We start from the raw sequence: 27,399 nt of genomic DNA, 5'->3' as shown, positions 1-27,399 counted from the left end.
GCGACGCCTAAAGGACGGCGGCGGACGAGGGAGGTGTGGAGACGCGTAGATGGATGGGGTGCTGGGACTAGGCACACCCCTGCATGCATGCAACAAGCATGGTGCTTTCTTGTTCTTCTTTCCTGTTCTGCGACGACGACGACGACGACGACGACGACGACGACGACGCGTGGGGCTGTTGGATGTGCGATGTGAGCATCTGGATGGTGATCATGGTTAAGTAGGCTAGGTAGTAGGTAAGTGGGTACCGGTAGACAGATGCTTAGTTGGACCCAGCACAAAGAGTAGTTCGGGATGGTAGTCTTGTGTCTGTTTTCCTGTGGGGAGCCAGTAAAATAGGCGGAGAAATCAACATTGCGTATACCAATTGAACTGAGTCTCCTCGTCTGTTGTTTTTGTAGTACGTACCTTCCGTCCTTTTTCAGGCATTGTGATTCTCCTTCGTTTCTCCTTCAACCCACAACATCTGCCATTGGTGAATAGAGTAGTATAAGACGGCTGACTACGGTGACTACACATATATCACACCAAACCAGCCTTTGATATTAGACCAGACACTCATCAAGCATCACCATCAAACACATCAAGTCAATCAGTAACCACATGGTTCCATTCCATCAATCGATCGGGGTAAATTTCAATCAGTCAACCGTCTCATCCATCAATCAAAAAGGCCCATCCAGCCATCCATCCATCCATCCATCCGATGTCCGTCAATTCATAGAGGAGTCGGTTCGCTTCGCTTCCCGGCCACCTTAGGCCTCATGCTTTCGCCATCATCGCCCGCCGACAAGATTAGATAACTACTGCTGCACGCTTTGCGTCCGACGCTCCCCTCCGTCTACCCGCCATGCCCTGCTCCCGATGCCATTGTTGAGTGGTGGACCGCCGTGGCCAGAATCTCCACTTGCGCCCCCGCAACCCCACACACCTCTCGAGATGCCCCCGCAAAGGCGCCGAGACGAATGAGCCGTGGCCAGGAGAAGTCGAGGGGCCATGCAAAGACGACATGCTGGGAGCAGACTCTGCGACGACGTGGTACGGGAACAACCATGACGGTCGATGCAATCAAGAGAAAAAGAAAAAAAGGCTTTTAGTGCCGCCCTCCCGAACCCGTGGGAAGGGCCCTGGCAACGAAAGTCGTCGAAGTGAAGAGAGAGAAAGAGAAGAGTGGGGTGAGGGGTAGGGGTTGATCATTGGGTGTGCAAGGAGAGCAAACAACAACAACAGAAAAAAAAAAAAAAAAAAAAAAAAAAAGAGGGGAAAAGAGCAGCAGCGGCGGAGTAAGAGAAGAGTCGGGGAACCTCAAGCCAGCAAGTTTGCAACCCACTCAGCGCTCCCAGAAACCTGGAAAAAAACTCCTTCCGACACCAAATCAAGCCACCACCCAGCTCAGTTTCCCAGTGATTGAGAGCAGACACATTCCCGGTATATACGAGTGGGCAACGTGAGGCGCCTCGATTAGTCTTTCATACTGGGATTGGGGTATCGATTTTCCTTTTGTAAACCAGCAAATTCCAGAGATGGCAGCGCACTACGCCAGCTTCTGGTCGGCCGGGTATTGCTGAGGGTGCCTGGGCATGCCTGCTTGGGGCGGCATGGGGTACTGGGCATTTGCGTGCGACTGCTGCTGCAGGTAGTTTTGGTACTGCATTGCCTGGGCCTGCTCGGGGGTCATGTAGCCGCCAGGCATTCCAGGCGCAGGGGGCATTCCCGGTGCGCCTCTCGGGACTTGGCTGTGCTGGTCCTCGGTCGACTCGACGGCATTGTCGCCGTCGACACCGTTTTCGTTGGTGGCAGGCTCGGGCGCGTTCAAGCAGGCCTTGAGAGTGTTAGCGATTTTAAGCGCGACCGAAAGAGGATGTATGCGCGCGCGCGCGACGCGTACCTGGATGAGATTCTTGCCCTCGGGCTTGGTGACGAGAGGTTGCAGCTTGGGAGTGGTAAAGGTGTAGACGAGACCGGTCTCGGAGACGACGAGGAGCAGGACTTGGGTGCCGGTGAGGACGGAAAGCTCGTAGGCCTGGGAGAAGTCAGTGTTAGCTTGAAGTTGGACGATGCGACGCGGTGTGGCGCGTGTTTGCGGGCGATGCGCGACGGTCAAAGCTCGAGAGCTTGTTTCTGGGAGTGACGAGGTACCTTTTTCATGATGCCTGCCTTGCGCTTGGAGAAGGTAATGTGGCGACGCGACTTGTCCTGAATGAACTTGATTTCAATCTTTCTGCGCTCGCGACCGGGCTTGTCGTCGTCGTCATCATCGTCGTCGGCGGCGGGGCGCGCGCGCTTGGTGCCCCGGTTGGCGTCTGGCTGCTGGAGCTGGCCGTTGCCGTTGTTGACGTCGTCCTGCTGCGAAGGCGACTGCTGCTGCTCCTGGTCGGTAATTTCGGAGGCCATTTGGGGCTGTCGGGGGGTGGTGGTTGTGGGCTAGTGGGAGGGTGGCGACGGTTTGGGTATACTGTATTGGGGTTTCCTGTTTGGAAGGAAACGGGTGGACAGGGCGTCGGCGACCGAGGGAGGACAGTCGGTAGAAAAAAGGTTTGATTTGGCTTAGGGCGTCTGGGACCAAGCCTAAAGCAATGTTCAGTTACGGATGACAGTGTGGTGGACGGGACGGGGCGGAGAGCGGTGCGGTGCGGTGGCGGGTGAGGCAAGCAAGCAAGGGAATGCATCTGGGCTGGCAGGCAGGCAGGCAGGCAGGCAGGCTGGTTTCGGCTTACGTCGAGACTGGGGCGGGGGTCGCACAGAGGCGGTGGTGGAATGGGTGGAGAGATGGATGGCACTGTACCTTTTCGATTTGGCTTTAGCGGAGCAAAGTTTGTCTCTGACTGAAGAGGAAAAGGGCAGGTTTGGGATTGGGAAAAGCCGGACGGAGGGCTGTATTCGTTTCTTGTGGACGAGTGTGGAGAAGGAGGGCGCTGGGCGAGCCAGTCGGCGGCGCAGAAGACGATCCTGGACGGGCGAGCCACGGTCAGCCAAAGGCCCAGCAAGCCCCAGGCCAGGTGCGCGGCGCTGTAATTGGAGGGTTGCGAGTAGCCCGCCGATCAGAGCGACGCGCGGACTGGAGGGACGACGGGCGGGCGGTGCCTCATGGGCGGCGGCGGTGGTGGTGGTGTTGCAGCAAAGCAGAGCAGAGCAGAGCAGAGCAGAGCAGAGCAGAGCTGTGGGATCGGGTGGGATCGAGTGATGAGGCTAGCCTGTGACTTACCTCAGTCTTGGTGGGTTTGCAGCAAAGTGGCCGGTTGGGGACTAGCCGGCGGAGGAAAAAGAGGTTTAGTTTCTGCCCGAGACGGAAGGCGGCGAGGGGGCCTCTTTAGGCACAGCTGCACCCGCGGTCAGCTGACTCTGGCCGGCGCCGATGAAAAGCCGAGGGGGACCGGCCCTCATCCCGGCAGCGAAGGCCAGGACATGGTTTCACATGGTCACGACTACTCCTACGTCGCTCGCGTTCCAGACGACGACGACACTTCAACCATCTCCACGCCGGCCACTTTTGGTCTCTACTCGACTCGACAAGACGACACCCGGCCCCGCCCGCCCCTTGCCCCATCAGGAAGGCGCCAGCTGCCCGCCTGCTGATGTCAGAGTCGTCGGCCCATCTGATAATTTTCTGAGAACTGCCATCGCTCATCCTCATCATGCGCTATCGAAACCCACTTCCGCTCTCGGATTGCCCTGAAACTGCACCGCACAAGATAAATCCCCAAAAGTCTCCGCTTTCGGTCGCCCAGCTCCTCTTCGGGCAATTCGATCACGCCCGCGAGCCCTGCCCGTTGCACACTCCTCTCCACTCAGATCGTGCCCCCGCGCACCAAGACACTTGTATCACCACCCGCCCAATCACCCGCTGCCTCTTGTCGCGCCCGTGAAACTGCTCGCGTACGACCACTTCACCATCATGTCATATCCGACGCGCCCCAGCACCCGCGTCTGCCGCCCCATTCCACCTCCCGGTGCTGCCTCGACGCCCACCCACACGCTCCCTCCTCAGTCTCTTTCCCTTCTCATCCCCTCCTTCGTGCCTCTGAATATCCACATCGTCACTGCGGCAGCTGAGCGCTGGCGCACCCTGTCTCTCCTTCCTCGTTGTAGTCTATTTTAATTTCCAACGTCCTTCAATATTCTGCAGAGGCTAGGTCGCTGGACGATCGACTCGACATCATGGCCGACAAGATCCTCCTCACCCTTGCCGCCTTCGAATTGCTATTTCTGGTCTCGGGCGGCCTCATCATGGGCTTCTCAGTCGTCTCCAAAGAGAGCCTGTCCAAGGACTTGACCATCAGCAACGTTGCCCAGCACATTCTGCTCCAGGAGACGCCCACGCCACTGACCGCCGGCATCGTCAATGCCGTCTTCATCTTCGTCTCGTTCCTCTTCGTCCTGCCCGCCTTTTTCCTGCGCACCAACAAGGGTTGGCTGCGCATCCACGGCTGGGCCGTCGTCGTCTCTGGAACCTTTACCCTGATTGTGGGCCTGATCATCTGGATAGAGACGTTGCGCACCCGCAGTCTGTTGGGAAAGATCTGGGCCAGTGAGCAACCCTCGACGCAGAATCTGCTGCAAGAAAAGGTAGGCTGCCTCTGCCAACTCGAGCGATCAACGCGCATCCTACCCGTTCCTCTCGCAACACAAGCGCCTCCTGGCGTCCAAGTCCCCGCCCGCTTGATCTTCGACCGCAGTCGCACAAAGCCCTTTGCTTTTTGCGGACGGACAAATCTCGCTCGCCCTACACCAACCATCAATCACACCGACTTGTCCATCAATTGCTTTTCTACACCCATGACCTCGCCCAATTCCCCTTTGCAGCAGTCTCCGAAGGCACCACAGGCTTCAATGGCAAAATTTAGCCATTTGCCCCAGATGATCCGATATCCCCTTCCATCTCTCGTCTCCATCTACCAGCCTCGACGCCACATCTTTTGACCGCAACAACCGCCACCGCCAAACCAATGCATTGCTAACCCTTGTCTGAATCGCAGTTCAAATGCTGCGGCTACTTCAGCCCCTCGTCGCCGCCCTTCGTCCAAGACGACATCTGCCCGGACGCGCAGACGGCGGCCGTAAAGGGCGGCTGCATCGGCAAGTTTAGCAGCTTCGCCAACCAGTACCTCGACGTCGTCTTCACGGCCGCCTTTGGCATTGTCGGTACGTATGGTGCAAAACCCAACTCTTGTTCCTCTTCGTCTCTGCCAAACCAAACCTTTTTGGATCGGAGAGGGTTTGAGACGATGCGGCTTTTTTTCCCTTCGTTTGTGGTTAGTGGTGGTTTACTGATTTTTGTGCCGGGATCAGGTGTCGATGCTCTCGTCGTCATGTGCGTTGCCATGGAGCTCAAGAACCGCGCCGAGCAGGCACGATACCGCCATATTGACGAGAAGAACGGCTTCACGTAGCCGCGGGGCCCTCTCATCGCTTTATCGCGCCATCAGTGGGGGGTCTGGATGTGTATCCGTTGGTTGCGGAGAAGTGTGGATTTCAGGGGTCAATGGGGGTGCGTTTGATTAGACCGAAGCGGCGTGCTGCGAGGATGGGAGAGGGAGCGGGTGAGGGGTTCGTGATGTGAGCGCGTTCGTGGGGATGGCTGCTGCTTTTGCTGCAGGGCAAGTGGAACGGATTGCAGAGCACGCGGACCACTTTCCGAACTGTTGGTTGTTCGCCATTGGGTGCAGAGCGCACGTGATGCCGAAAGTAGCAGTTGGTGTGCAGCTGGCACGACATTTCCTCCTCAACCACCCCTTTCCCTCCTTCTCCTCATCATGCCGCCCAATTCAAGCAGAGCAACAAAAGAAAGATGTTGTTCCCAGATTGTGTGACAAAGACTTGTCAAATAAGTGCTGCGCGTTGGCAATTCTCCGTCTACGGTGCGAAGTGAGCCGGTCCCTTTTCCTCGCTGTTCTGCAGCCTCCTCCCCCCTCCTTTTTTTTCGATCGTTTTTGATTCTGAGAAAGAACGTGTCATCTGAAGACGGGACGACTTACTGCTTGGTTCCCAATCGCATAATTTTTTTTCGGTGAATTACACGAGCGATACGTGCACGTGGTTTTATTTGAAAAGGGGTAAGACTTTTTGTTGCAAATGTTCTGAACCTCGCTGCTGTCCATCTATTCCACAGTGCTCCATATGCTTTCTGAAACGAATCGAACGTCAGTATGTCTGTCAATCAGCTCTGCCGCTACCACTGCCATGACTCCTTCGTCTGCTGCTCTTGCCAGTGTGCAGACGACACCAGGGTGCTTACAAAGAGTCACGGACGCAATTCAAGCAGTCAACCTCCTGAGTTAGGATAACCCAGTCAGTCATGTAGGCCAAATTGCATTGCGCCATTTGCACCAATTACACAAGGGAATAGAGGCGAGAAAAATAGGGTGTCTTTATAGAGCACGTGGCAATGTATGGGTTTTGAAGTATGTAATTACAGGAAATAGCAACCCTTTTCCCTCAGGGAAAGTATGTAGAGTAAGTAGGTACATTAGTAACTTACTCCCAGAGGGTGTACCGATCCAGCGCAATCAACTGGCGCAATACAATTCAATTCAATGCAATAATCAGCTTAGGTGGTGAATTGTGCAGTCAAAGCAACGCATTGCAATTACGTTGCCCTCTCTCCGCTGTCCGACATAAAAGCAGTGCAGTAAACCATTGTCGCCATTATTGGTATATAATCCTTTGCATTCGCTAACGCACCATACAGCGCCCCTCACAAACGTTTATGGATCGGTGGCGTAGTTGGCAACGCATGTCGCTGGTTCAAACATTCGCATCCACGCCAAGTCCCAGGTTCAAGTCCTGGCCGATCTGATTCCAGGAGCTGTTTTTGCCCTTCTTTTTGCTTTTTGCTTTCCGTTTGGTCCCTTGGTTTTGCAGGTTGGTTGGGCATGTTGAGGGAGGCATGGCGAGGGACGGACTGGAAGGGCAGGGCCTGGGAAGGGTCTTGATGTTCCGTGGTTGTGTTGCGTTGAGGTCGTCTGCCTTTGCGGCCGTTGGGATATTTCTGCGCCGGGCGTTTCCTGAAGGCTTGGATGAGGACTGCGATATCTTGGTCCGCATTTGAGGATATGCGGCGTGTCGGCCAGTCCATGTACGCGGCTGCGTGCGTTGAGTGACTGCACGATGCTGGCTGTATGCTTCGGTTCACCATATCCGTCCCCTTGGACTCTCGCGGGGGATGCATTTGGAAAGGCAGGGAGAAGAACCGCTGGACATTCCACGTTTAACGCGTGAGTTGGGTCAAGGGACGGAGAACCAGAAGGTAGGTATCCTGTAGCATGCCTGCAAATCGTAGACTCGTGGTGGACTGGGTAGCCAAACGATACAGTGGGATGAGATGAGCGTCGAGTCCACAGATTCGCGTCTCATCTGGGCATATTCCAGCCCGACTCGACATTCGCGGTTTGGATCCGATGCGTGGATGAGCCTTGTCCCTCCAAAGCTGCTGGGCCATCTCAGGGACTGGAGATATGTGGCCATGCTGTGACATTGCCGCTCGCCTGGGCGATTCATCCCGCGATGCGTGGCGTGGTGGCATTGTCCGCGTTTCTCGAGAGCTTCAGGCCCTTGACCACAGACAGCTGGCCTGTTCGGTGGCGTAGAAGTACGGACAGATGGGATGCGTTGGGCTCCGGCTGCAAGTCTCTCCAAAATACTCACTCGACAGCATCCATCTCATGCCTTTCAGCCACGTCCTCTCCACATCGCCCTTCCTCGCCCAACAAATCCGCCACGCCAATCCTCCTCCTCACAACCAACGCGCCGCTGGGCCTCAAACGGCGATAGTATTCCTCCTCTTTCCCTAGCACCTCGAAGCCGCGCGCGCGATACCACGCCAGCCCCTCGTCATTGCGCTCCCACACGTGAGCCACGACGGCCTGGACGCCGTGCTCGCGCGCCGCCGTCGCCGTCACGCGCGCCAGCAGGTGCGCTGCCAGGCCGAGCCCGCGGTATGGCGAGAGCGTCGCCAGCGTCGCAATATACAGGATGGGGCCCCGCGAGGACGACAGCGTCGTGTTGCCACCGCTGCCGGCAGACGAGGGCAGCGGGAGGGACGAGGGTTCCAGAACGCGGCAGCGGATGCCGGCGACGAGGATGGGCTTGCGGGGAGGGGCGGCGGCGGCAGCGCTTTTGTTCGTGGTCGAGGTTGAGGTGCGCTTGCTGCTGACGTCGTCGCGCCAGAAGGCGGCGAGCGAGAGGCCGTGGACGACGGGGTCGGACAGCGTCTCGTCGTAGAACTTGGTCGGGTAGGATACCTCGAGTAGGAGCGAGTTGAGGCGGCGGAACGAGTGCAGAGTCGACGCGTCTAGGTGCGCAATGTCGACGTTGGGTGGCAGAGGACGCAGAATGGACTTTGTTGTAAAGTGTTGCAAGCAAGTTTTCGCGCTGGCTTTGGAGTCGTTCAACTTGGGCTCTTTCGGTCGTGATATTTGAGAGCAAAGGGCCTTTTGCTCTTCCGGCTGCGATTTGTTGTTGACTCTAGAGGTACTGGCATCGTCGTCTGGCTTGCGTTTCTTTTGCCGCGGCTCGAGTTGAACGGCTTCTTGTGCGGGCTCGCAGACGGTCTTGGGCTTCTGGAGCCAGGCAGAAATTGACGTCTGCAGCATCACACTGCGCCGCGGCGGCCAGAGTCGTAGTTGTGCTAAAGGAGAATGTTGAAGATGCGAGCTGTTGGAGCTTCAAGCAAGCTGCAGGCGCGCACGTGACAGCTCCGGTCCGGCCAAACACCTCGCGGTGCTCTGCAATCGACGTCAACCACTTGCACAAGGCAATCCGCAAACCCACCTTCACCCCTCCACCTCCCCCTCTCCCCTCCTCCGCGCATCTACAGTCATGGGCGCGGGCAACTCGAAACCCGAGGCGGACAAGGCCCATGTCTTCAACGCGTGCGTCTTCTTCCCTTCTCTCCCCCAGACAATGGATCCTGGCTCGCCAAAGAGCAAAAAAGTTGACCGCAGGCTGACCTCTACGCCAGAGCACCCGTCCACCTCTCCTCGCACTTGACCGACTCGCTCCAGAACAGTCCGCAGGTACGTCGCTTGCGTGCCAATGGCTCGCCATCGCCCGCGTAATTCAGAAATCCTATCCCGCACCTGCCGGTCCACACCATGACCACAGCAGCAGCAGTTGGAAAGCGGGGAAAGCATAAACAAGGGGGAAGAGAAAGCAAGAGGATGGACAAGACAATTGGACCCAAACGAGAGCCTGCTCTAACCCGCGCAAACCCAAAACAGACCGACACAACGCGCGCCCTGGCCCTCGAGCGCCAAGTACAAGAGCGCCTGTCAGCGGAGCTCGAAAAGCTGCGCGCCCTCGAAGCGCAGCGCCTCTCGCAACTGCAAACCACGCTGGCCTCGGAAGCCACCGCCTCGGACAAGAACGACCAGCACGACACGCTGACGGACAAGATCGCCGACAGCCTGAGCAGCGCCGACGCGCTGGCCGAGAAGCAGCGCCAGCGCGACATGAGCCGCGGCCTGGTCCAGAAGCAGATTGACGAGCTGCGCGCCAAGCTCGAGTCGCGCAAGCGCGTCGAGGCCGCCGACCCGGGCGTCGAAAAGGCAAAGGCGAATGTCGTCCAGTGTTTGCGGATCAACGACCGCCGTCCGTTGGATTGCTGGAGGGAGGTCGATGCGTTTAAGAAGGAGGTGGGCCGTCTGGAGAAGGAATTTGTGGAGAAGACCGTCAGGTGAATCTGAGGCAGCAAGGAGACTTGGGCCTGTCGTGGCTGGCAAAAGTTGATCACTCTAAGGTGCTACTGTACCTGGATGCGTGAGATTGCGGACGCGAATGTATTCATACCAATCATCTAGACCGATCAGTATCGCCGCCAAAGCTGGGAAAACAGCGAATTGTCTATATCAACAGCTGCTTTTACTCGTCCATAACGAGTTCTTACCTGACTTTTCATCCCCTGTCACATATTTTTAACATGGCTGCTACGTCCCAGGCTGCCAGTGAATAAGAGCGGCAGAGAATGGTATAGAGAAAGGGGTTCAGCCTCTGTCTTCATAGATGCATTTCAAAACTCATCCACTGGGAAACAGCTAGGAGCTTAATAATGTGATATATGATATGCTACGAAGAAGTAGACAAATGACCGCCCATATCTACCGTGCCCAAGCCTTCGTGCTCTTTCCCGAACCTTCATCCATCATCTTCTCTCTCGGCTGCGTCATAATTGTGTATAAGAGAAAGAAAAGATCGCCCACTCCAACCCATCTCACACTGTCTTTCGACAGTCTCTCTCAAGCCCAACAACAAACCGCACAACACCAACAAGTAGCTTATCGAAAAGAAAACGAAGCGAGGCCATCCGGCGCCTCAAGATGCGATCTACTCTTCGGCATCTGCGGCGACCTTGCCGGCCACAAGCGCAATCAGCGCCGCACCTACACCGCTGCCGTCCTTGGCAATGCCAATGCGGATGCGCTTCTCGCCGGCGGCGCCGATCTCGGGGACTTCGCGCAGCGCCTCGCGGATGTACTCCTCGAAGCCGGGGTAGAATTCGACGAGCGAGCCGTCGACGCCAATGTCGATGACGTCGTCCTCGGACACGTCGTCCTTGCCTGCGTCGGAGGGACCGCTGCCGCGAGGCACCGAGCCTGCTGTCGCCGGGTGGTCGCTGGTCGTGGACGCAGACGAGTTGTTGAGCTTGCCGGTGGCGAGGACGATGGCGGCGATGGGGACGGCCGACAGACGTGCAGCACGCCTGCCTATGGCGCGAGCAATGACCTTGACGGCTTCGGCATCTTCGACAGAGGCAGCGCTGATGCCGTAGTCGCGGTCCAGCGTCTGCCGCGTGACACGGAGACCTTGGGAGGCGTCGGCTTCGGTAATGGAGAGGAACGACGTGTCGAGGCCCCATTCCTTCCAAAGCGGCGAAGTGGCGTCAATCGTGGTCGTGCTGTGTACATCGTTGGTGGCGCTGTTCTCGTCCTTGAAGAGAGGCACGTCAGGGTTCTTGACGAGGGAAATGACTGCCCGGCGCAGGATCTCTCCCAAAAACATGCCCGAGACACGCTTCTCAAACATTTGGATGCCTGGGTTGGGCGTGTTCTTGTCCAGCTCCGCGTCGTAGGGCGTGTTCGGCAGCACCTTGAGTCCATTGTCAAACGAACCCCATTCCGTGTTGACAATCATCTCGCCCGTGGACTGGTCGTAGACAGCCTCATTGTCGGCCTTGAGCTTGGTCACCTTGTCCAGCTTCTCCACGTATGCACCGTTGGTGCCAGTGCCGAAGATGGCACCAAGCAGCGTGCCAGTCTTGCCAGGAGAAGTATACGAGCGAGCCATGAGGGTTCCCACAGTGTCGTTGACCAGCGCGGCCACACGCACAGGCAGGTGGAGAGCGTCAATCTCGTTCTGGAGAAGCGCGCAAACGTCCTGGCCTACAGCATCGGCAATGTCGAATCCCTTGGTCCAGCGCATCAGGATACCCTTGTTGATACCAATCTGGCGGACAGGGAAGGAAAAGGTGAAGCCGAGAGAGAAGATCTCCTCATCCTTGAAGCCGCCCTCAAGCGAGGTGGTCCTGCGCCTGCGAATGTGGCCATGGTAGTGATTGCTGTGGTGTTCCTTGAGGAAAGCCTCAATCTGCTTGGCCAGGAAGGAAAAGAGCTCCTTGGACGTCTTTGCGACCATCAACTCGCGCGGGATGGCGACTTTGGACTGGGTCAGGGAAAAGGTGCTGTTGCCATGCAATTGGATGGAGCAGACGCGGAAGTTGGTGCCGCCAAGGTCGACGGCCATGTAGAGGCCCTGCGAGGATGTTTTAGCGGCGGGGCATGCAGGGCATGTCAATCACCCTCACCTTTTCCGTGCCATTGGGAACAGCCGTCACGTATGTGGGGATCTGGCTGAGTTCTGTGCCGTCCTTTTGGAGACCCTCGTCTGCGTTCCCGGGTTAGCATGACATCACACCACATGGCAGAAGGAATGGGATCGGGTCGCACCCATTTGACGAATGAATTCCTTGACGGAATTGCGGACTTCATCGGGGGTGAAGTCGAACTCGGCGGCGACGCGCCTTGCTTCGTCTGCTAGAGCCATGCTGCGGGTGAAGGGGGTATTGAAGGTGTGGTGGTGGTGGGTGGTGGGTGAGGGTGCGGAGCAGGATGGCGGGGTTTTATGGAGCAGGGCGGCCTCAGTCGTCAGAAGGAGGTCTTGGGGCTCGCCAGGTGGGGGGGAGACTTGGTCGAGGAAGAGGCGCGGTATCACAAACTGGAGCAGGACGGCGAGAGCGACCAAAGCGACGGAGACGAGGGTCGAGGGCCGGACGAGAGGCTGGAAGAGGAATGACGTGGAAGGTTGGGGAGCAGACTCGGGCTGGAGAGCTTCTGGAGGGGCCGGCGATTTGGCAGACCGAAGTCTGCTGGGCGCGTGGGACGTCAAGGCTGGCGAAAAAGCTGTTATGCGGGCCTGGGTGGCATTACTGTCATTGGGCGGGGCGCTGGGCGGGGCAGCACTACGTAATGAGGGCGCCGGCCTGGGGAGCGACGGACGTGAGAGCAGCAGAGTGGGCGGAGGAGGGCGACGATGTGACGATGGTGTTGAGGGGAGGACCGGACGGGAGGGAAAACCAAGCCATGGACCCCGCGCTCAACTGGAATGCTGCCTCTTCACCGCCAGCATCCAGGTTTTGTCGTCGTCCAGGTCGCCCACGCCCACACCCTGGTCTGGCACCTGTCAGCCTCGTCGGCATCAGCAAATACGGCTCCCTGGGGCTCCCCTTCTGGGGCTCCAACGGCTCCCTGCGGTGCCTGGGGGCTCCCTGACTCGTCTGGCGGCCCTTCCGGCGAACTCCTTGCCGAACTTTTACCTCCATCACCCGGACGGCGGCACTCTCACAGCACCCACCCAAGGGGCCTGGGCTTTGTTCACTCCACTTCCCTGTCACCCTCACGTCGACAAAAACTCGAGCCAGCGTGTCCATCTTCGCCTTGTTTGTATCTATGTCAGCCTACCATCCTATACAACCCTCCCCGTTCTCCACTCTCTCCACGCTCATCTCCTCCACACCCCGCCGAACCCGGGTACATGATCCTCAGCAGACGGTAACCGTACAAGCACCAAAACCACACACAGTCCACTTCTGCTGAGCCCAGGTGCATGCCATTGCTGCTGATTGGAGCAATACTCTGTCGCTGCCCGTCGCGTCCTTCCCCCGCGACCCCACTACCAAATTTGTGCTCAAGGAAAAAAGATACTGCTGCAAAGAAAGAAAAAAAAAAAAAAAAAAGCCAAAAGGAACGTCGGACAAGGAAATGGTTAAAGAATCGAGGCAACCGTCCACCTCGGTTCCCGCGCACCCGTTGACAGTAGGAAATGATTAGCCGGGTGCTCCCTGGAACCCTTTCAAACACTGTTCTCCTCGGGCATGGATGAAGAAGAAGAGAAGACTTGACGATGCCGACGTTCGTCGTTATGTACCTGTTGCGACGACGACGGCAAAAAACAAATGTCTCGTCGTGGTAGGCGAAATGCAACGTGTGTCCCTGCGCAGGCTGAAAAAGCCTTGGCCCATCCCACCCTTCTATCCAGATCATTAGACAAAATAAAAACCCAGGTCCGTCGCCGGGGCAAAGGATCCGTGTGTTGCATGCGCTAAGACATCTTGCCAAAGTGCCGCATCAAGAAGCTCGCCGACAGAGACATTGCGACGACGAACACCCTCTCTGGCGCGCGACCCCATCTCCAAACAGCGCGCGCCGTTTGGCACACGCGACCCGGAGCAGTCGCCGCCGCAGCAGGTGCTGCCGCTGCCCGGAGCTCGGAAGTAATTGATTCGCACTCAATTAGGAATTGCGCCAAACACTCCAAGTCGGATGCCGCAAGTCGTCGAAGAAACGAAGCGACTAAACATGCTTGATTTTCCCATCCCCCGATTAACGCACTCCAATCGGAGCGTTCCGGCCAATGCTGCTTTGACTGCTGGCCGCGGACGGTTCAGAATCTACGTGAGCGCTGGCGCCGCTATCTCCACTCTCCGCGCTAGCGCTCGCACTTCCAGTCAGACTGCGAACTTGAGGAGCATTCTTGGGCGGGTATGGGTTGCTCACCCCTGCATATTGCTCAACCTGCTGTGGCGCAACCGCGTTCCCATGGCCCGGCGGGTGCCTAGGCACTGGTTGCCTCATGCCTGGCGGGGATGGCCTGCCGTTGGGAAGTCCGTTAGCGTATGGGGGGTAACCGCCGGGAGGAGAAGGCCGTCCGCGGCTGGGGCTCAGGGGATTACCAGGTGACTGGCTCGCTCTGCGTCCAGGTGGGTAAGGACCGTAGGACCCGGGGCCGTGCATCTCATCCAGACGGGCCGCAGTGAGCGAGTTGGTCCTCGATTGTTGTCCCATGTTGGCGCGGTCAACGTTGCCGTACCGATCCGAAGAGTAGCCCAGCAACGCGTTGTTCATGATCGAATCGTGCACGCCCGGAACGTCGGCCATGAGCCTGGCGCTAGTTCGCTTCGGGAACCCAGGACGTCCAAATCCACGGGGACCACCGCGTCCATTCATGGGCGGCATCTCAGGATTCCGGCGCAGCTGCTGTGCGCTAGGTGCCTTGCGAGTGCGACGCGACGTGATGCTCATCATGTCGACGTTGTCAGGGTCGATCGTCGGGGGGCCTCGAGCAGCCATGGGATCAAAGTAATCCTCATCTTGCTCGTCAAAGTCGACTTGCGACGGGGGAGGCATCCGTCGTGGGCCGCCACTGCGCATCTGCATCTCACGCTGCATCAAGGCAAGTTCCTTTTGCTTGAGCGCGAGTTCCCTCTCCCTCAGGGCCAGGTCATTGTGGGCTGCTCCGTCGTATCCACCATTGGCCATGCCGTTGGCCACGCCATTGGCCATTCCGTTCATTCCAGGAGGGGGAGGAATTCCATTGGGCATGTCGCTGGCGCCATCTTCAGGAACAGTGTCGTAGAGCATGATGTGGCTGAACTCTTCAAGCCCTTCGCCGTCCAGAGATCCTCGTCGCTGTGGTGGTCCGTAACCGTTGCCAGTGGGGGGTCGCGAAGGCATTCCGTTCGGGGGTACGCCATTCGGGGGCATGCCATTGGGAGGAGGGCCTCTCCTCATCATCGGCGGAGGGACGCCGTTGCTCATTGACGCCGCTCTGCTGCCGGGGCCACGCATTCCGTTTTTCATGGGCATTGGCCCTCCGTTCATGCCGTTCATTGCCGGACCACGAGGCATTGGTGCAGATGACATGCGGGGAGGATGTTGAGCGCCGGGCGAAGTTGGAGGAGCGACAGGGCGTTGTTGGTTGATGATGTTGGTGTGGTGAAGCAGCGCATATAAGGTCTCGATCCGGGGAACGGAAAGGTCGACCTCCTGGGCTAGCTTCATAGGGGATCCAAGATACGTCTCCACCTCCATGGGTCGCTTCGCCGCATAGTCTTGATACATGATACTGTTGGTCTCCTGAGGCCGCGTCATGGCTTCGATAGTCTCATCCTTGAACTCGGGAGAGAACGTGCAGCCTTGAGCCGCAGCGATCTGCAAAAGCTCGTCTATGACCCCTGAAATCAGTTGGCGAACCCCCACCTTTTCCACGAGTTCGGCGTGGCTTGGTGTCTCAAAAAGAACGCTAACGGGGTGGAAGGCAATGTTTCTAGGCCTGCGGTCAGTGGGCGATTGCGCACGGGGCAGCGGATCTCTTACCCTATCATTCTCTCATACTGCTGCTGACGGATATTTTGGGAAACCTTGCATTCGACCTGGCCCGAGCTCAAGGTCATGGCCAGCGCATCTGCCATGTCGGATTGAATCGAGTGCGGGATCGAGGGGTTTCTGTTGGCCGGACCAACCCAGATTTCGGTCGAGCCCTGATGCTCGAACTCGCTCGAGCCGACCTGGGTCAACTCGGCGCCAGAAACGAGCGACAGGACGACGTTGGTTGGGAACCGTTGCTCGAGATACGTTTCAACGCCGAGGGTGTGTGTGGTGTTTACGAGAATACATGTGTGCTGCGGGGAAACGACGGGCTCGATGACAGAGGCAATGTCGTAGACGTCGGGGAGGGCCTTGACGCAGAGAAAGACGTAATCAAACGGGGCTTTGGAGATATTGGCGGCGTCTTCGGGGGATCGCACAACTGCAGCGAGGGTTAGCGAATGGACGCGTGCAAGTGAAACATTGTTTAGGTTCAATCCGTACCTGCGCGCGGCTTGAAACGTTCTGTGCCATATAATTTGGACCTGAAGGCGTTTACCGTCAGCTACTACCGTACGACGGGGCGAACCGTGGATTGTAGGCGCACGTACTTCATCGTTATGCCGTATTGTGACACATGGTCAAAGCCTGATTTCCATACCAGCGTCACGTCGCAGGAGTTTGTGGCCTGGAGGCGCCAGGACAGGAAGGCGGAGACGGCATTGCCGCCAACTAGAACGATTGTCAGTCAAGGGCTCGAGGTGGCAAGTGGTTGAAGGAGCCAAGTTGACGTGAGCCCCAAGCGGAGGCCAGTGGTGTCAGGGCGGGACGACGGGAGTCTGAGGTACGCGACATACCTGACAGGATTCGGAGCCTCGGCGTTGCAGGAGCCATGATGGCCGTGTGAAGAAAAAGGACGAGAAACTTTTTTGCCCCCCTCGAAGGTCGGCGTGGAGTGCTGGGGGATCACGGCCAGAGTGGTGGCAGGACGAAGGTGAGGTGGTTGCGAAGGTATCCAGGCCGGGCGCGACGTCCAAGCACCAGGGGAATTAGGAAATTAAGGCGACGGGTACGGAATCAGAACGAGCGAAAGTCGACCACGGGCGAGAAAAAAGGCCGACGTGTGCCGGTGGGCCGGAGGGAGGGATGGGGGGAAGAGAGGAGAAGGGGAAGAGAGCGAGCTGGAGGGCGTCGGAGAGTGGGTGGTGGTGGTGGTAGTGAAGTCGTAAGAAGACGGACGGACGGAGTGGAGGTGCGCCAGCGGATTAGACTATCGGGCGTCGGGCGAGGAAAGATGTCTCTCAACGGTCGCGGGCGACAAGAGGAAGCGGAAGCTCCCACCACCAGGCCGCGCAGGAATGGCAGCCACAGCCAAGGCGCAGGGAGAGATTAGTGCGTTGCGCCTGTGCCACGGGGTAAGGTATCGGGGCAGCGACTGCGGTGGACGTGGGTGACTGACGGGAGTCGGCGGCGGCGCTGACGATGGAAGAAGTCGACGGAGGAGAAAGTGCGCTGTTCTGGTCGTCGACAGTTGAGGTCGTCGACAGTCGTGGGCTTGGTCTTGGTGCTTGTCGGTCCTGGTCCTGGACCGGATCGCTGTTCGCTGAAGTGGTGGTGCTGGGGTGATGGAGGTGGCGGGCACTAGAGCGCGGGCAGGGCGCGCGTGTGCGGAAGAGCGCGGCGACCATGGCCGACAGGGGGCGTGGCCCGCCTACGATACGATACGGTACATGTACTCGAGAGAACCTCTTGCTCCAGCTCTGTTCTCCATGGCTTCGACCGGACCGCGTCTACATCACAGACGGCTCGTCGACGCGCTGCACCGGTCGAACCAACGCTGCTGCAGCGACGGCACTCTGCTCCCATCCGCCACCTCACGACCGACCTGACCAACCACCGCGTGCTGCTCGCCTTGCCTTGCGCGGCCTCCAGGCGCTACGGCAATTGTATAGATAATGTAACTAACAACCTTGACCCACGGCTGACCAGCACGCGACCCGGCCCGAATCGACTCGAGCGAAATCCAACGTCGTCGGGCGGGCGAAGGATGATAATGAAGATGACGGGAGCCGCAGACAGGAGCTTAATGCCAGCGTTGAAACAAAACTTGAGCAAGCTCCAGGTACCTAACTCTGCTTGCGTCTTGTCGTTTCGTCTCAATCACTGTCTCTCCCGCACGCAGCAGCGCACCAGCAGCAGTAGTATCTTGTGTGCCCCTCCCGCTGCGTGCCCAAGTCATCTCCTGTTTCAGCTTGAGCGTTGCGCAACAGCTCGATTCTTTGCCGTACGAGAATAGCAATCTTCTGCGCCACACGGTCCTGAAATTGTCTTGACGTGCGCAGCCGATTTCTGCCATGCCCTTTCCACGAGGCCGAAATGCCGTCGTCCGCACCTATCAATGGCACGCACATTGCGAGCTTGGGTGCCGTCCAAACAGCAGCGCACTTTGCACGCTAGCTGGCCTTCGGCATGCCCGCCCGCCCGTCCAACGGCCCTGGAGCACGGCAATTCGTCATGCCTGGCCTGGCCTGGCCTGTTCCATGGTTCCCGGGCCTGCATTCGCTGTTGCACTGGCGGCCCCCCGGGGCTCAAGTTGTTTTTGTCCCCATCGTGCGCGCGCGCGCGCGAAAAAGGGGCTTGCTGGCTTGCTCTCTTCTTTTCTGGAATCCTGCGTGCATCCGCCAGCGCTGCCTGGCCGGAGCCCTGATCTGATCACAGGAACGTGTTGCCTGACGTCTCCGCTGCCCGCCCGCCATGCCGTCCCACCAGAGCAACGTACGTCGACGCGAATACGCCCGGCCCCCAGATCCAGCGAATACGGAATTATATCGTCACAATGGTGTTTTGCTCCTCTCCGCCGGCGCCAAGCAAAGCCGTTGAGATTTGGAGAGGCTGTAGAGTAGGAGGCCCTGTCCAGTTAAGGGCCCGGTCACTAATGCTAGAGTACCCAGAGTAATGTGAGCTGGGTATCCGCAGCCCGCCACACCTTGTTGCTTTGTACCGCACGGTCGATTCGTGCAAGGCGAGGCGCAGCCATGTGGTTTGAGCCTTGAACATGTCGAGGGTTTTATTTTTTTTATTTATTTTTGAAATTCGGTCCAGGCACGCCGCCGTCCTGGACCCCAAGCACCGGCAGCCCACGCAACCGGAATGGGGGCCACGACGTGGACGGACGGTGAGGTCGGCACCGGCAGGCTGCGTTGCCGCTGGTTCATCGGCGCGTCTCAGCCCACCTCAGCTGCCGGCAGGCAGATCCCGGGACCAAAGGTGGATCGCGGGCAGATTGGCAATTTTTTTTCCTTTTAGCAGCGAGACTGCAAAAGCACACATGGCAAATGGCAAAATTCGAAATGGACAGAGGGCGCCGCGACGGGGCCAGCAAGTGAGACGGCCCAAGATTCTGCAGCAGGCGGGCCCCTCATCTGACGGCCGCCATTTGTAGATCTCGATTCCCAAGACCAGAGATGTTTCGAGCACGGCCAGAGAAGCCCCGGGCAACGGACGATTCAAGACGTGCCGTGCCTTGGGCGACGACCGCAACGTGCCCGGGCGTCCGAGGGCAGTTCATCTCCCGTACCGCGCCGGCCGAAGCTCGAGCAAGAGAACACGCACGAAAGCAGCTGCTGCATCAAAGAAACACGGCATTGACATGACAAGTGTCAGGGCGCCACGCAGCACGGCGGCGGTTGGCAGTGGGCATCCATCCATGGAGTAGATAGCTACCCGTGCCTCCAAGAAGGGGTCGACGCAGCCTTGGCGTGCCTCAGGTGCAGCCAATCATGCCGCGCCGCCCGCCCTAAAATAGCATTGGCCCGATGCGGCAAGCGAAATTGCACTCGTAGAGCTTCAAAAGAAGAGAGTCAGTCAAGCCGGTTCTGTGGCGTATGTCACTCTTGCGTCAGCCAGACGACTATCTTTTCTCTGGGTGCCGGACGTGCGAGTTGCCCTGGTCTGATCTGACTTGACTGACCGCGGTCCGACGCCTACTGATGTACTCCCCTGCCCTCTATCCACATCCCAATTAGGCAATGGGCCAGGCCAGAATCGCGTCCACGCGGCAATAAATCTCGACGTCCAAAGCGGCTCCGTCTCCGGTCTCGCCTCCATATCCACTTCAACAACGGCCGTCTGCCGCAGTCGCGTGCCGCTCGGGTGCTTGAGATACATGACGTCACACCAAACCACGCCCGGTACCTAGAGTAGCGCAGTGCATACGACTGTCGACAATGGCTCTCCACTGGTCCATGATCAAAAGGATATCCTACACAATGCGACGCGCCATTCTACACCTCCTTCCTCTTCTGCTTTGTTTCCAATATCACGCGCCCGCTAATCGCACAGGAATCTGCCTCAGTTCCAGCCGCTGATGCCTTTATCACCTCTGCTATCGCCATTTCAACTCGCACGCAGCTATGCATTCCACGATGCTGGGGAACATGGCTTGCTTGTTCTCCTATGTTGTCCCCTATCTCGTGCGCTCGCCAACGCCCGCCGTGTCGCCTCTTCATGCAATGCCACTCACACACGGTATCCACCCACCGCAGCAGCCTTTTGCGTCCCCGTAACACCGCGTCGCTAGATGCTCCGACGTTGTCCTCCCCCTACCAACTCCCAGCTGCGGTCCCTCGCGCCAGGCACCACCCTGGCTCCTTCAGTCCCCCTCTTCCCCCTCCCCACTCATCGACGGACCCCTTCTTTTCCCCTTCCCGTCCGTATTCGCTTTTTAAATCCGAGTCGGATCTCGGATTGTTCGCAGTTACCGCTGCCACCTCGACGCCTCCACACCGCAACACCATACACACCCACATGGCTCGCCGCTCGCACCGCTCAACCCGTCATCGACATAGACTTTGAGGGCCCAGCTTCGCGATGATGAGAAGACGGTTGCAGATTACAAAGACCTGGCGGCGCATCCATCCGAGTCGTGCGTCAATATTCGCTTGGCGGCACAGCGGTATGTCGAGGTACCAGTACGCACATGCGCTGCTGTGTCTGTGCCAGCGGAGAGCAAGCAAGAGGGGAGAAAAGATGTGCAGACCAACGAGAGGCATCCAGGGCTCAAGTGGAGCGCTCCACGCGTCGTCGGTCGTGTTTTGCTGCCCTTTTGCCGCAGTCGCTCACCCAGCTGCAGCACCACCACCTCTCAGCTCGCTGCTCCTCTCCTCTGACCCACACGCCGCCCTGCTTTTCGTCTTGACCCAAACTCTCCTCTTTAGCGCACAGTGCTTTTTCTGACTCTGCTGCGGCCATTGATTCGCTCACCGTTTTCGCGCCTGGCTAACTACATGCTTACATTTCTATTCACCCATCGCCTTCTCTCTTACATTTTTATTGCTAAGCCCCAACTCTTGCGTCCATCTCCTTCACCGTCTCTTCACCGTCTCATACATCAAGACTTCCGTATTTTTCCCCTCCACGCCAACCTGTCCATCCCTTCCCTTCAATCTCCACGGATCTCCCGGATATAGCCGGCCCGCGTCCCGCCCCAACCAAGAGCGCCACTCTGCCGCGCATAACCTCATCGCAACTCTCGCATGCCCGCTCTCTCGTATAAGAAAAATTCAGACTGCATCAGCGTCGCAGACAAGAAGGACGGGCTCAGCCTACATCCGACTTCCGCATTGCGCCGTTCGAGCCCCAGGCGCGGAGATTGAGACGACGACGAGGAGCGAGCGGCGGCCAGGCAGGTTGAAGCGAGGGCTGGGACTGATTCGTTCGTCTGCTTCCCGGGGACGTGCCGTCTGCTTGTAGCGTAGCGCGGCGCGGCTGTGGCGTCCTTGGTAGGCGTTTGGGAGCTGAGCTGAGTGTGGGGATCGTCGCGGAGTGGAGTTGGCGTTTGAGGTAATTAAGTGCTGGAAGCAGGTAGGTGACTCGATTGGGTTGCGAGTTGGCGGTGTTCCGGGTCGTGTGGAGCTGGGCTGGACGTGGTGTTGAAAGTGCACGCGATGGGTGCCAGTTCACTGCGCAGACTAGATCGAGGTCACTCAAGAGAAGGGTTTCACTCAGTAAGACTTTTCCTGCCCTCAGCCTAACTTCATTGTCTGCATACTCCTGTTGCCTACCTGATGTACACTCTGCTCGAGAGCCATCTTTCACTAACCCACCTACCCAATCCCAAAACAGCAAGGTCTCGCTCAACCCTCCAGGTCAGCTCTCCTCTCCCAACCCGTACGGCACTAACCACATACGGACTGCGCAAATACAGTCACGTCGGCTGCTGGGCATTGGACTTACAGCTGCTGCTAAGCCGTCTTCGCTCTTGGCCGTTGTTTCGAGACGCTCTTGAGATGCCTCTCACTCACTGCAAGCAATGATATTCGAGTTCGCGCGAAATGAGTGAATGTCCGGGCACTAAACAGAATTGGCGACGCTGTCGTTCGGAGCGGTTGTCCCTTCCGAGCTGCTTGTCTCTGAACCTGAAATGATCAAACGAAGGTCGAAGGGCGCTCAATGCAGAAAACCATCGTCTGAAGCCATCGTCTGAAGTCAAAGGGTCATTCTTCTTTCCAACCCTTCTTTCTAGAGCTCCAGGGCTGTGTGTGCACTAACCGCATCCCTCATCAACCCGCAAAACCAAATCCCCAAAGCCAAGCCCCCGCCGTGTGCCCGTCTGCTTCCCCACACATCCATCCATCCCCACCCCCACGCTCTGCCTCTTGTGCAATGAGATGGTGCCTTGACGCCAACTCCGCGCTGCGCCGGTAGGTTGGCTGGCTATGTGGCCGGCTGGTCTCGACGCTCGATGGATGACGACGATGCGTCGTTGCCCTGCATAATGCCCCGACTACGCGCTCCCTGCTCGTCTTGTTCTGGTTTGCTTTGTTTGGGCCGGACTTGGAGCTGGCTGGTTGGTTGATTGGTCCCTCGGTCGGTCAGTTGGTTGGTTCGCTGGTTGGTTAGTGGACCAAGAAACGGACGAGCAAGGCACGCAGACAAAACGGTACAAAAGCGGGCAACCAAGCAGGCAGCAACATTTGCGCGAATGCTGAGAGCTTCCCCAGAACACTGAGATGGATGTGCCCCGAGTAGAGTGAATGGGTAAAGGCTGAGCCGATGTCAAGATCGAACAGATGCTTACGAAGCGCACCAACGTTTGAAAGCCACGCCATGACTACCTTACAGCTTTGTGGGCCCCATTGACACGGCGATCGTGCAAGGGTCGAAGTGCGAGCGAACATGCCTTGGTGCGGTCGTTGATGCAAAATCGCTTGTTTAGCGCAGAGATGAAGTTGGCAAAAGAGGCTACGCAGCAACCGGTCAAGGTGTTTAGGTGCTGCGAGTTCAACGGCGTCGACGCATTGGGTCGGTAGCTGATCATGTCGGTCGTTTGGAATTCGAGTGCTAAGTTGCAACCAATGAAGCAGAAGAGGACAACAAGCTATCATCTACATTTTACGCTTCCGTTCGAGGGCCTGAATGACGAAGCGCTTGGCACAAGCCATGTTGACGGATAGGTCGTACGTGAACGAAACGCCAAAAAGGATTTTTTCATAGCTCTCCCTTTAGTCATTGATAAACAAGGAGGAACAACCAAGTAAAAGGCGACAAAGATAACGACCACCAATGAGTGGGGAAGACATGCTTGCTTTTTTTAACCCACCCGACACTCAGCGAGAGGAAGGCTTTTGTGATGCTTCTCGGCACGAGATAGGTATGCAGAGGATAGACTAGACCCAGCCGTTCGAAGACTGGTGGATCGAATTTGTGACTGACTTTGACTGAGTGGACTCCGTGCATTGGCCCTGCCCGATTGCAATCGTAACATATTTTTCCGTCCGTGATTTGCCGATGTTGCATTTTCTTCAATTCCTTGTCGTCTCTGCGCCGTCGTGGCTCCTCTCAGATTTCCTCCACGTAACCAAGCGGCTAGCTTAGTTGGCCATGTAGCTGCTGGAGTCGATGCCATCCTCGGGGAATTCACTTCGTACATTATTAGTATACTGTTTACCATAGGAAATGGCAGGGAGGAACTCACGGAAGCGGCACCTCGAAACGCTTCTCAACCTCCTTCAGGACCTGCTCGTCCTGCTCACTGCTGACGAAGGAGATAGACAGACCCTTGGTACCGAAACGGCCAGCACGACCGACACGGTGGAGGTAAGAGTCGGCGTCCGCAGGCAGATCGTAGTTGATGGCAAGGTTGATGCGCTCAATATCGATACCACGACCAAACACGTCGGTGGCAACGCAGATGCGCTTGTTGAACTCCTTGAATTCCTTGTAACGCTTGATACTACCGAGGAGTCAGCCACGCCGTTTTGTTAAAAAGGGTCATTACATACCGCTCTTCCTGACTGACACCCGAGTGTACAGCAATCGAAGGGAAGTTGCACTCCCGCAGGAGCCTGTCAAGCTCAGTGGCACGAAGAGTGCTCTTGACGAAGATGATGACCTGGTTGAACTCCAAAGTGTCGAGCAAGTCATTCAGCTTGCGGTTCTTCTCCGCCTCGCTCAGCTTGATGTAGTATTGCTGGAGACCGTGCAGCGTGAGCTTCGACTCGTCGTCAACGAAGATTTCGAGCGCGTTCCTCATAAACTTCCTGCAGATGGGGCGCGTCTCCTTTGCGAGCGTGGCGCTGAACATCATGACTTGCTTGGTGGTAGGAGTGGCACGGAAGATTTCTTGGACGTCGCGGCGCATATCTACAACAGAGGTTAGAATGGAGCCCAGGCTGCATCAGCTAGAGTCTTACCGATCTGGTCAAGCATCTTGTCACATTCGTCGAGGACAAACATCTTGATGTTTCCTAGACGAAGCTTCTTGTCGCGGACCAGGGCGTTGAGACGACCCGGAGTGCCGACGATGATGTTGGGGTGAGTTTCCTTGTTGGAAAGAAGCTCAATGTCCTTCTGCATCGGTGTACCACCGTAAAAGACGGCGGTCTTGACGTCGGGCAAGTACTTGCTGAACCGCGCATACTCGTTCTTGATTTGGTAGGCAAGCTCACGAGTATGGCAAAGAACCAAGACGGCCGTCTCGCCTGCGACGGGCTCGAGCTGCTGAAGGGTGGCAAGGACGAACACGGCCGTCTTACCGAGACCAGACTTTGCCTGGCAGAGAATGTCGGTGCCGATGATAGCTTGGGGAATGGCCACTTGCTGGACTGTAGCGGAGAATCGAGGCAGTTAGAAAAGTTCGCCCAATGGAAAGCGGTAACGTGGAAAGCAATCGAGCGTCGCGTCCGTCCATCTCGCAATTCGGCGTCTTGGAGCAGTCTCGCAGGTGGTGTTGCAAGACCTCGGAATCCAACCCAGTGAAGACCCAAGCCTCGACACACTCCAACAGATCTTGAAGAGATTCTACGATCTCGGGCTCATTCAAATGGCCAGCCGCACACTGCCACGAAGCCTCCAGAGATTTATTGTCGAGGCAGCCATGGATCCGTCACCAACGCTATCCAGAAAGACGACAATTCTTGCAGCGCGCACCTCCGCGGAAGGAGTATCTTGTGAGGCGCAGCTTCCCGATCGATGGCTTTGCTTGCGGAGATGGACGGACGCTTCTTGAGGGACGGAGGAGCTTGAGGGGAAAAGGTTAAAACTGACCCTCCGATGGATGTTCGAAACCGCAGTCCGTAATGGCGCGCAAGAGCTCCTGCTTCAGAAGGAAATCCCGGAAACCAGTGGAGTGAATGCCGACATAGCTGCCCTTCTTGTCGGCACCAGTAACGGAGAGGTCGCCCTTCTTCTGTTCACCGTTGGCGGCAGCGCCGGTCGCGCCGGTTGCAACGGCTTCAGTTTGGTTAAGCTCCTCGTCGGAGTAGTCGATGAGGTCCTCCTCGTGAGACATGTTGACGGGTTGAGATGTGGTGTTCGTGGTCGAGAGTTTTTTCGGGTCGTCTGGGACGCGACGCAAGGCGTGCTAGTTGGGCAGAGGCGTGTTGAGCGTTTTCGCGAAGGGAGTTGCGGGCAAGAGTGTCGTTCAAGGGTAGAGTGAGGTTGCGACGAGCCGCAGCCAAGATGCGATTGACAGGGACCAACACGTGGTTGATGGAAGAGAGGTTGGTGCTGAGGACGTGGGATGATGGTAGGTGAGAGTTGGCCGGGCGAAGTTGCTGTTTGTCGAAGTCCGGGCGGAAGCTGAAAGCGCGTTGCAGTCCGTGCGTCTCACGTGACTATCTCGAATCTTTGAGACGACCCATTTGCCAGTCAATTCAACATCAAAATCGCAAACAACGTCCACCTCACGATGGCCAAGAAGGATGGTTCCAAGGGCTCCAAGCCTGTGCCCAACAAGCATCTGCACTCTCGCATCTCCTACCTCTACCAGGCGGCCTGCCATCTCTCATCTCAAGATTCATCAACCGCCGGAAGCGGAAGAGCCTCAGAACTTGACTCGTCCACAGACAACCAAGTCATCACAACTGCGGACGAGGAGAATCAAGATATAATCTGGTCCAGCGACTCGGCTGCTTTTCCACCTGGACTCTCACACCACTTGATCTCTCATCTTCAATCTGTCTCCAGAAAGACCCAAATCCGGCTGTCTCAAGACGTCAAGCGCTCCATTTGCAAACGCTGTAGCACCGTCTTGATTCCTGGTAAAACTTCGACAAGCAGGATTGAAAACCTCAGCCGTGGGGGCAGGAAACCGTGGGCCGATGTCCTTGTGATCAAATGCGAAGTATGCGAAACTCAAAAACGCTTTCCTGTGGGAGCCAAACGCCAGCCGAAGAAGAAGGACCGTCCACAAACCAACATGCCCAAAGCCCGTGTCGCTTGCAAGAAAGAAGAGGCAGTGAATGAACGAAGCGACTCAACCGCGGTGAACCCGATTATTGAGGACATTGATATGGATACTCCGACCTGAAGAGCGTCACGCCCTCTGTGGACCATCCACGCTACTCCCATTTCCTTTCAAAGACGCCCACCCAAACTCCCCAACCGGCCACCTTGCCATTGATAGCTTCAGCGACCGTCTCTCTTGTAGGATCTGGCCCAAGCCTGTCGACTGCCAGCGCCTCTCTCAATGCTACCAGCTGGTAAAAGTACCGGTGAGGACCATGCCCCAGGAGCGGTTTCGGACCACCATAGTGTTTGCCTCTCAAATTTGGCACCCATCTAAATCCACCTTTCAGTTTCTTCTCCTTGGCCTCGAAATCCACAGGTTCGATGTCTTCAGCCTTGATCTCAGTTCTGTACGCTGCGATGGAGTAGAAGAGTGCGTGGCAGATGGGCTTGGGAAGCGGCGCATCTGCGTCTTCGACGACGAGCAAATATTCCTTTACGTCGAGAAATGGAGAATTGGTCCAAGTGAGATGTGGATGTGCACTCTGGCCGAGCTGCGTATGGCTTATCCTCATTATCGAGCCGGATGGACCACATTCCGGGCAGTCGACATCAAAGGTTGGGCCTGGAAGGTCTTTGAAGGCGGGCGATTTGGTAAAGAGTTGGAGATCATGACCTCTGAAGCGAAAAAGAAGGCACGAAAGACCGTATTCGATGTATTTCCAGGCGGTCATATTCGCTCTCAGCTCGATCTGGGCTCGAATGCTCCCAAGAAGACCCTCTTTGCTGAACCGTCCTCCTGCGCAGCTTTATGCTGACAACGGCATGGACTTTACCAAGGTATCGAGAGTCAGCTCCATTTCCATTCTGGAGGCTGTGCCGTCGCTGTCAGACAGCGCCCGCGCACGAGGAGGTTGCTCCATCGGGAACGGTCTCATGTCAGTGTCCGCCGCCTGGTAATTTACAGCTACGGAAGCGAACAAATAGTGGACCTCAAGACCTGCGCCATGTCAGCCCCAGAGTGACTGCTCGGCAC

The 27,399-nt window shown here is 57.2% G+C and overlaps 11 protein-coding genes and 1 non-coding gene across 12 annotated transcripts; 6 read left to right on the top strand and 6 right to left on the bottom strand.

The window, feature by feature from the left end:
• Positions 1-1,272: 1,272 nt before the first annotated feature.
• Positions 1,273-2,492, bottom strand: J3D65DRAFT_419733 (uncharacterized protein). The gene is made up of 3 exons (XM_066796089.1): positions 2,140-2,492; positions 1,889-2,023; positions 1,273-1,822 (listed from the first exon to the last, which is right to left on the bottom strand). Exons 1-3 carry the CDS (start codon positions 2,392-2,394, stop codon positions 1,535-1,537), a joined length of 678 nt encoding a protein of 225 aa, XP_066654880.1. The 5' UTR covers positions 2,395-2,492; the 3' UTR covers positions 1,273-1,534.
• A 1,425-nt stretch (positions 2,493-3,917) lies between these two features.
• J3D65DRAFT_419403 (uncharacterized protein) lies at positions 3,918-5,482 on the top strand. The gene is made up of 3 exons (XM_066796086.1): positions 3,918-4,566; positions 4,977-5,142; positions 5,290-5,482. Exons 1-3 carry the CDS (start codon positions 4,159-4,161, stop codon positions 5,388-5,390), a joined length of 675 nt encoding a protein of 224 aa, XP_066654879.1. The 5' UTR covers positions 3,918-4,158; the 3' UTR covers positions 5,391-5,482.
• Positions 5,483-6,708: 1,226 nt separating this feature from the next.
• Positions 6,709-6,795, top strand: J3D65DRAFT_t84. Its single transcript has one exon. It is a non-coding gene; the product is annotated as a tRNA-Thr (tRNA).
• Positions 6,796-7,404: 609 nt separating this feature from the next.
• Positions 7,405-8,645, bottom strand: J3D65DRAFT_419390 (uncharacterized protein). The gene has a single exon (XM_066796085.1). It carries the CDS (start codon positions 8,589-8,591, stop codon positions 7,641-7,643), a length of 951 nt encoding a protein of 316 aa, XP_066654878.1. The 5' UTR covers positions 8,592-8,645; the 3' UTR covers positions 7,405-7,640.
• A 103-nt stretch (positions 8,646-8,748) lies between these two features.
• Positions 8,749-9,974, top strand: J3D65DRAFT_628671 (uncharacterized protein). The gene is made up of 3 exons (XM_066800655.1): positions 8,749-8,870; positions 8,960-9,014; positions 9,219-9,974. Exons 1-3 carry the CDS (start codon positions 8,818-8,820, stop codon positions 9,675-9,677), a joined length of 567 nt encoding a protein of 188 aa, XP_066654877.1. The 5' UTR covers positions 8,749-8,817; the 3' UTR covers positions 9,678-9,974.
• A 346-nt stretch (positions 9,975-10,320) lies between these two features.
• J3D65DRAFT_646534 (uncharacterized protein) lies at positions 10,321-12,036 on the bottom strand (the record flags this gene model as incomplete). Its single annotated transcript, XM_066802283.1, has 3 exons — positions 10,321-11,745; positions 11,798-11,877; positions 11,940-12,036. 3 exons carry the CDS (start codon positions 12,034-12,036, stop codon positions 10,321-10,323), a joined length of 1,602 nt encoding a protein of 533 aa, XP_066654876.1.
• A 543-nt stretch (positions 12,037-12,579) lies between these two features.
• J3D65DRAFT_628666 (uncharacterized protein) lies at positions 12,580-13,176 on the top strand. Its single transcript, XM_066800654.1, has one exon. It carries the CDS (start codon positions 12,595-12,597, stop codon positions 13,042-13,044), a length of 450 nt encoding a protein of 149 aa, XP_066654875.1. The 5' UTR covers positions 12,580-12,594; the 3' UTR covers positions 13,045-13,176.
• A 695-nt stretch (positions 13,177-13,871) lies between these two features.
• Positions 13,872-16,529, bottom strand: J3D65DRAFT_555191 (putative dehydropantoate reductase; the record flags this gene model as incomplete). The annotated part of the gene is made up of 5 exons (XM_066797219.1): positions 13,872-15,594; positions 15,645-16,077; positions 16,140-16,180; positions 16,247-16,367; positions 16,493-16,529. The coding sequence occupies 5 exons, from the start codon at positions 16,527-16,529 to the stop codon at positions 13,872-13,874; spliced, it is 2,355 nt and encodes a 784-aa protein (XP_066654874.1).
• Positions 16,530-17,656: 1,127 nt separating this feature from the next.
• J3D65DRAFT_419213 (uncharacterized protein) lies at positions 17,657-18,695 on the top strand. The gene has a single exon (XM_066796084.1). It carries the CDS (start codon positions 17,990-17,992, stop codon positions 18,536-18,538), a length of 549 nt encoding a protein of 182 aa, XP_066654873.1. The 5' UTR covers positions 17,657-17,989; the 3' UTR covers positions 18,539-18,695.
• A 4,811-nt stretch (positions 18,696-23,506) lies between these two features.
• Positions 23,507-25,425, bottom strand: J3D65DRAFT_604159 (P-loop containing nucleoside triphosphate hydrolase protein; the record flags this gene model as incomplete). Its single annotated transcript, XM_066798254.1, has 7 exons — positions 23,507-23,555; positions 23,611-23,868; positions 23,918-24,278; positions 24,329-24,739; positions 24,974-25,029; positions 25,065-25,155; positions 25,182-25,425. 7 exons carry the CDS (start codon positions 25,423-25,425, stop codon positions 23,507-23,509), a joined length of 1,470 nt encoding a protein of 489 aa, XP_066654872.1.
• Positions 25,426-25,782: 357 nt separating this feature from the next.
• Positions 25,783-26,542, top strand: J3D65DRAFT_418892 (RNAse P Rpr2/Rpp21/SNM1 subunit domain-containing protein). Its single transcript, XM_066796080.1, has one exon. It carries the CDS (start codon positions 25,825-25,827, stop codon positions 26,443-26,445), a length of 621 nt encoding a protein of 206 aa, XP_066654871.1. The 5' UTR covers positions 25,783-25,824; the 3' UTR covers positions 26,446-26,542.
• J3D65DRAFT_419121 (phosphatidylethanolamine-binding protein) lies at positions 26,252-27,386 on the bottom strand. The gene has a single exon (XM_066796083.1). The coding sequence runs from the start codon at positions 27,095-27,097 to the stop codon at positions 26,477-26,479; it is 621 nt and encodes a 206-aa protein (XP_066654870.1). The 5' UTR covers positions 27,098-27,386; the 3' UTR covers positions 26,252-26,476.
• Between the last annotated feature and the right edge of the window lie 13 nt (positions 27,387-27,399).

This window comes from Phyllosticta citribraziliensis (assembly GCF_038025025.1).
Source record: "Phyllosticta citribraziliensis strain CPC 17464 chromosome Unknown J3D65scaffold_7, whole genome shotgun sequence".
In the NCBI taxonomy this organism is placed as follows: domain Eukaryota; kingdom Fungi; phylum Ascomycota; class Dothideomycetes; order Botryosphaeriales; family Phyllostictaceae; genus Phyllosticta; species Phyllosticta citribraziliensis.
The sequence above is the reverse complement of the archived record's forward strand: the minus strand, read 5'-3'. Positions and strand labels throughout refer to the sequence as shown.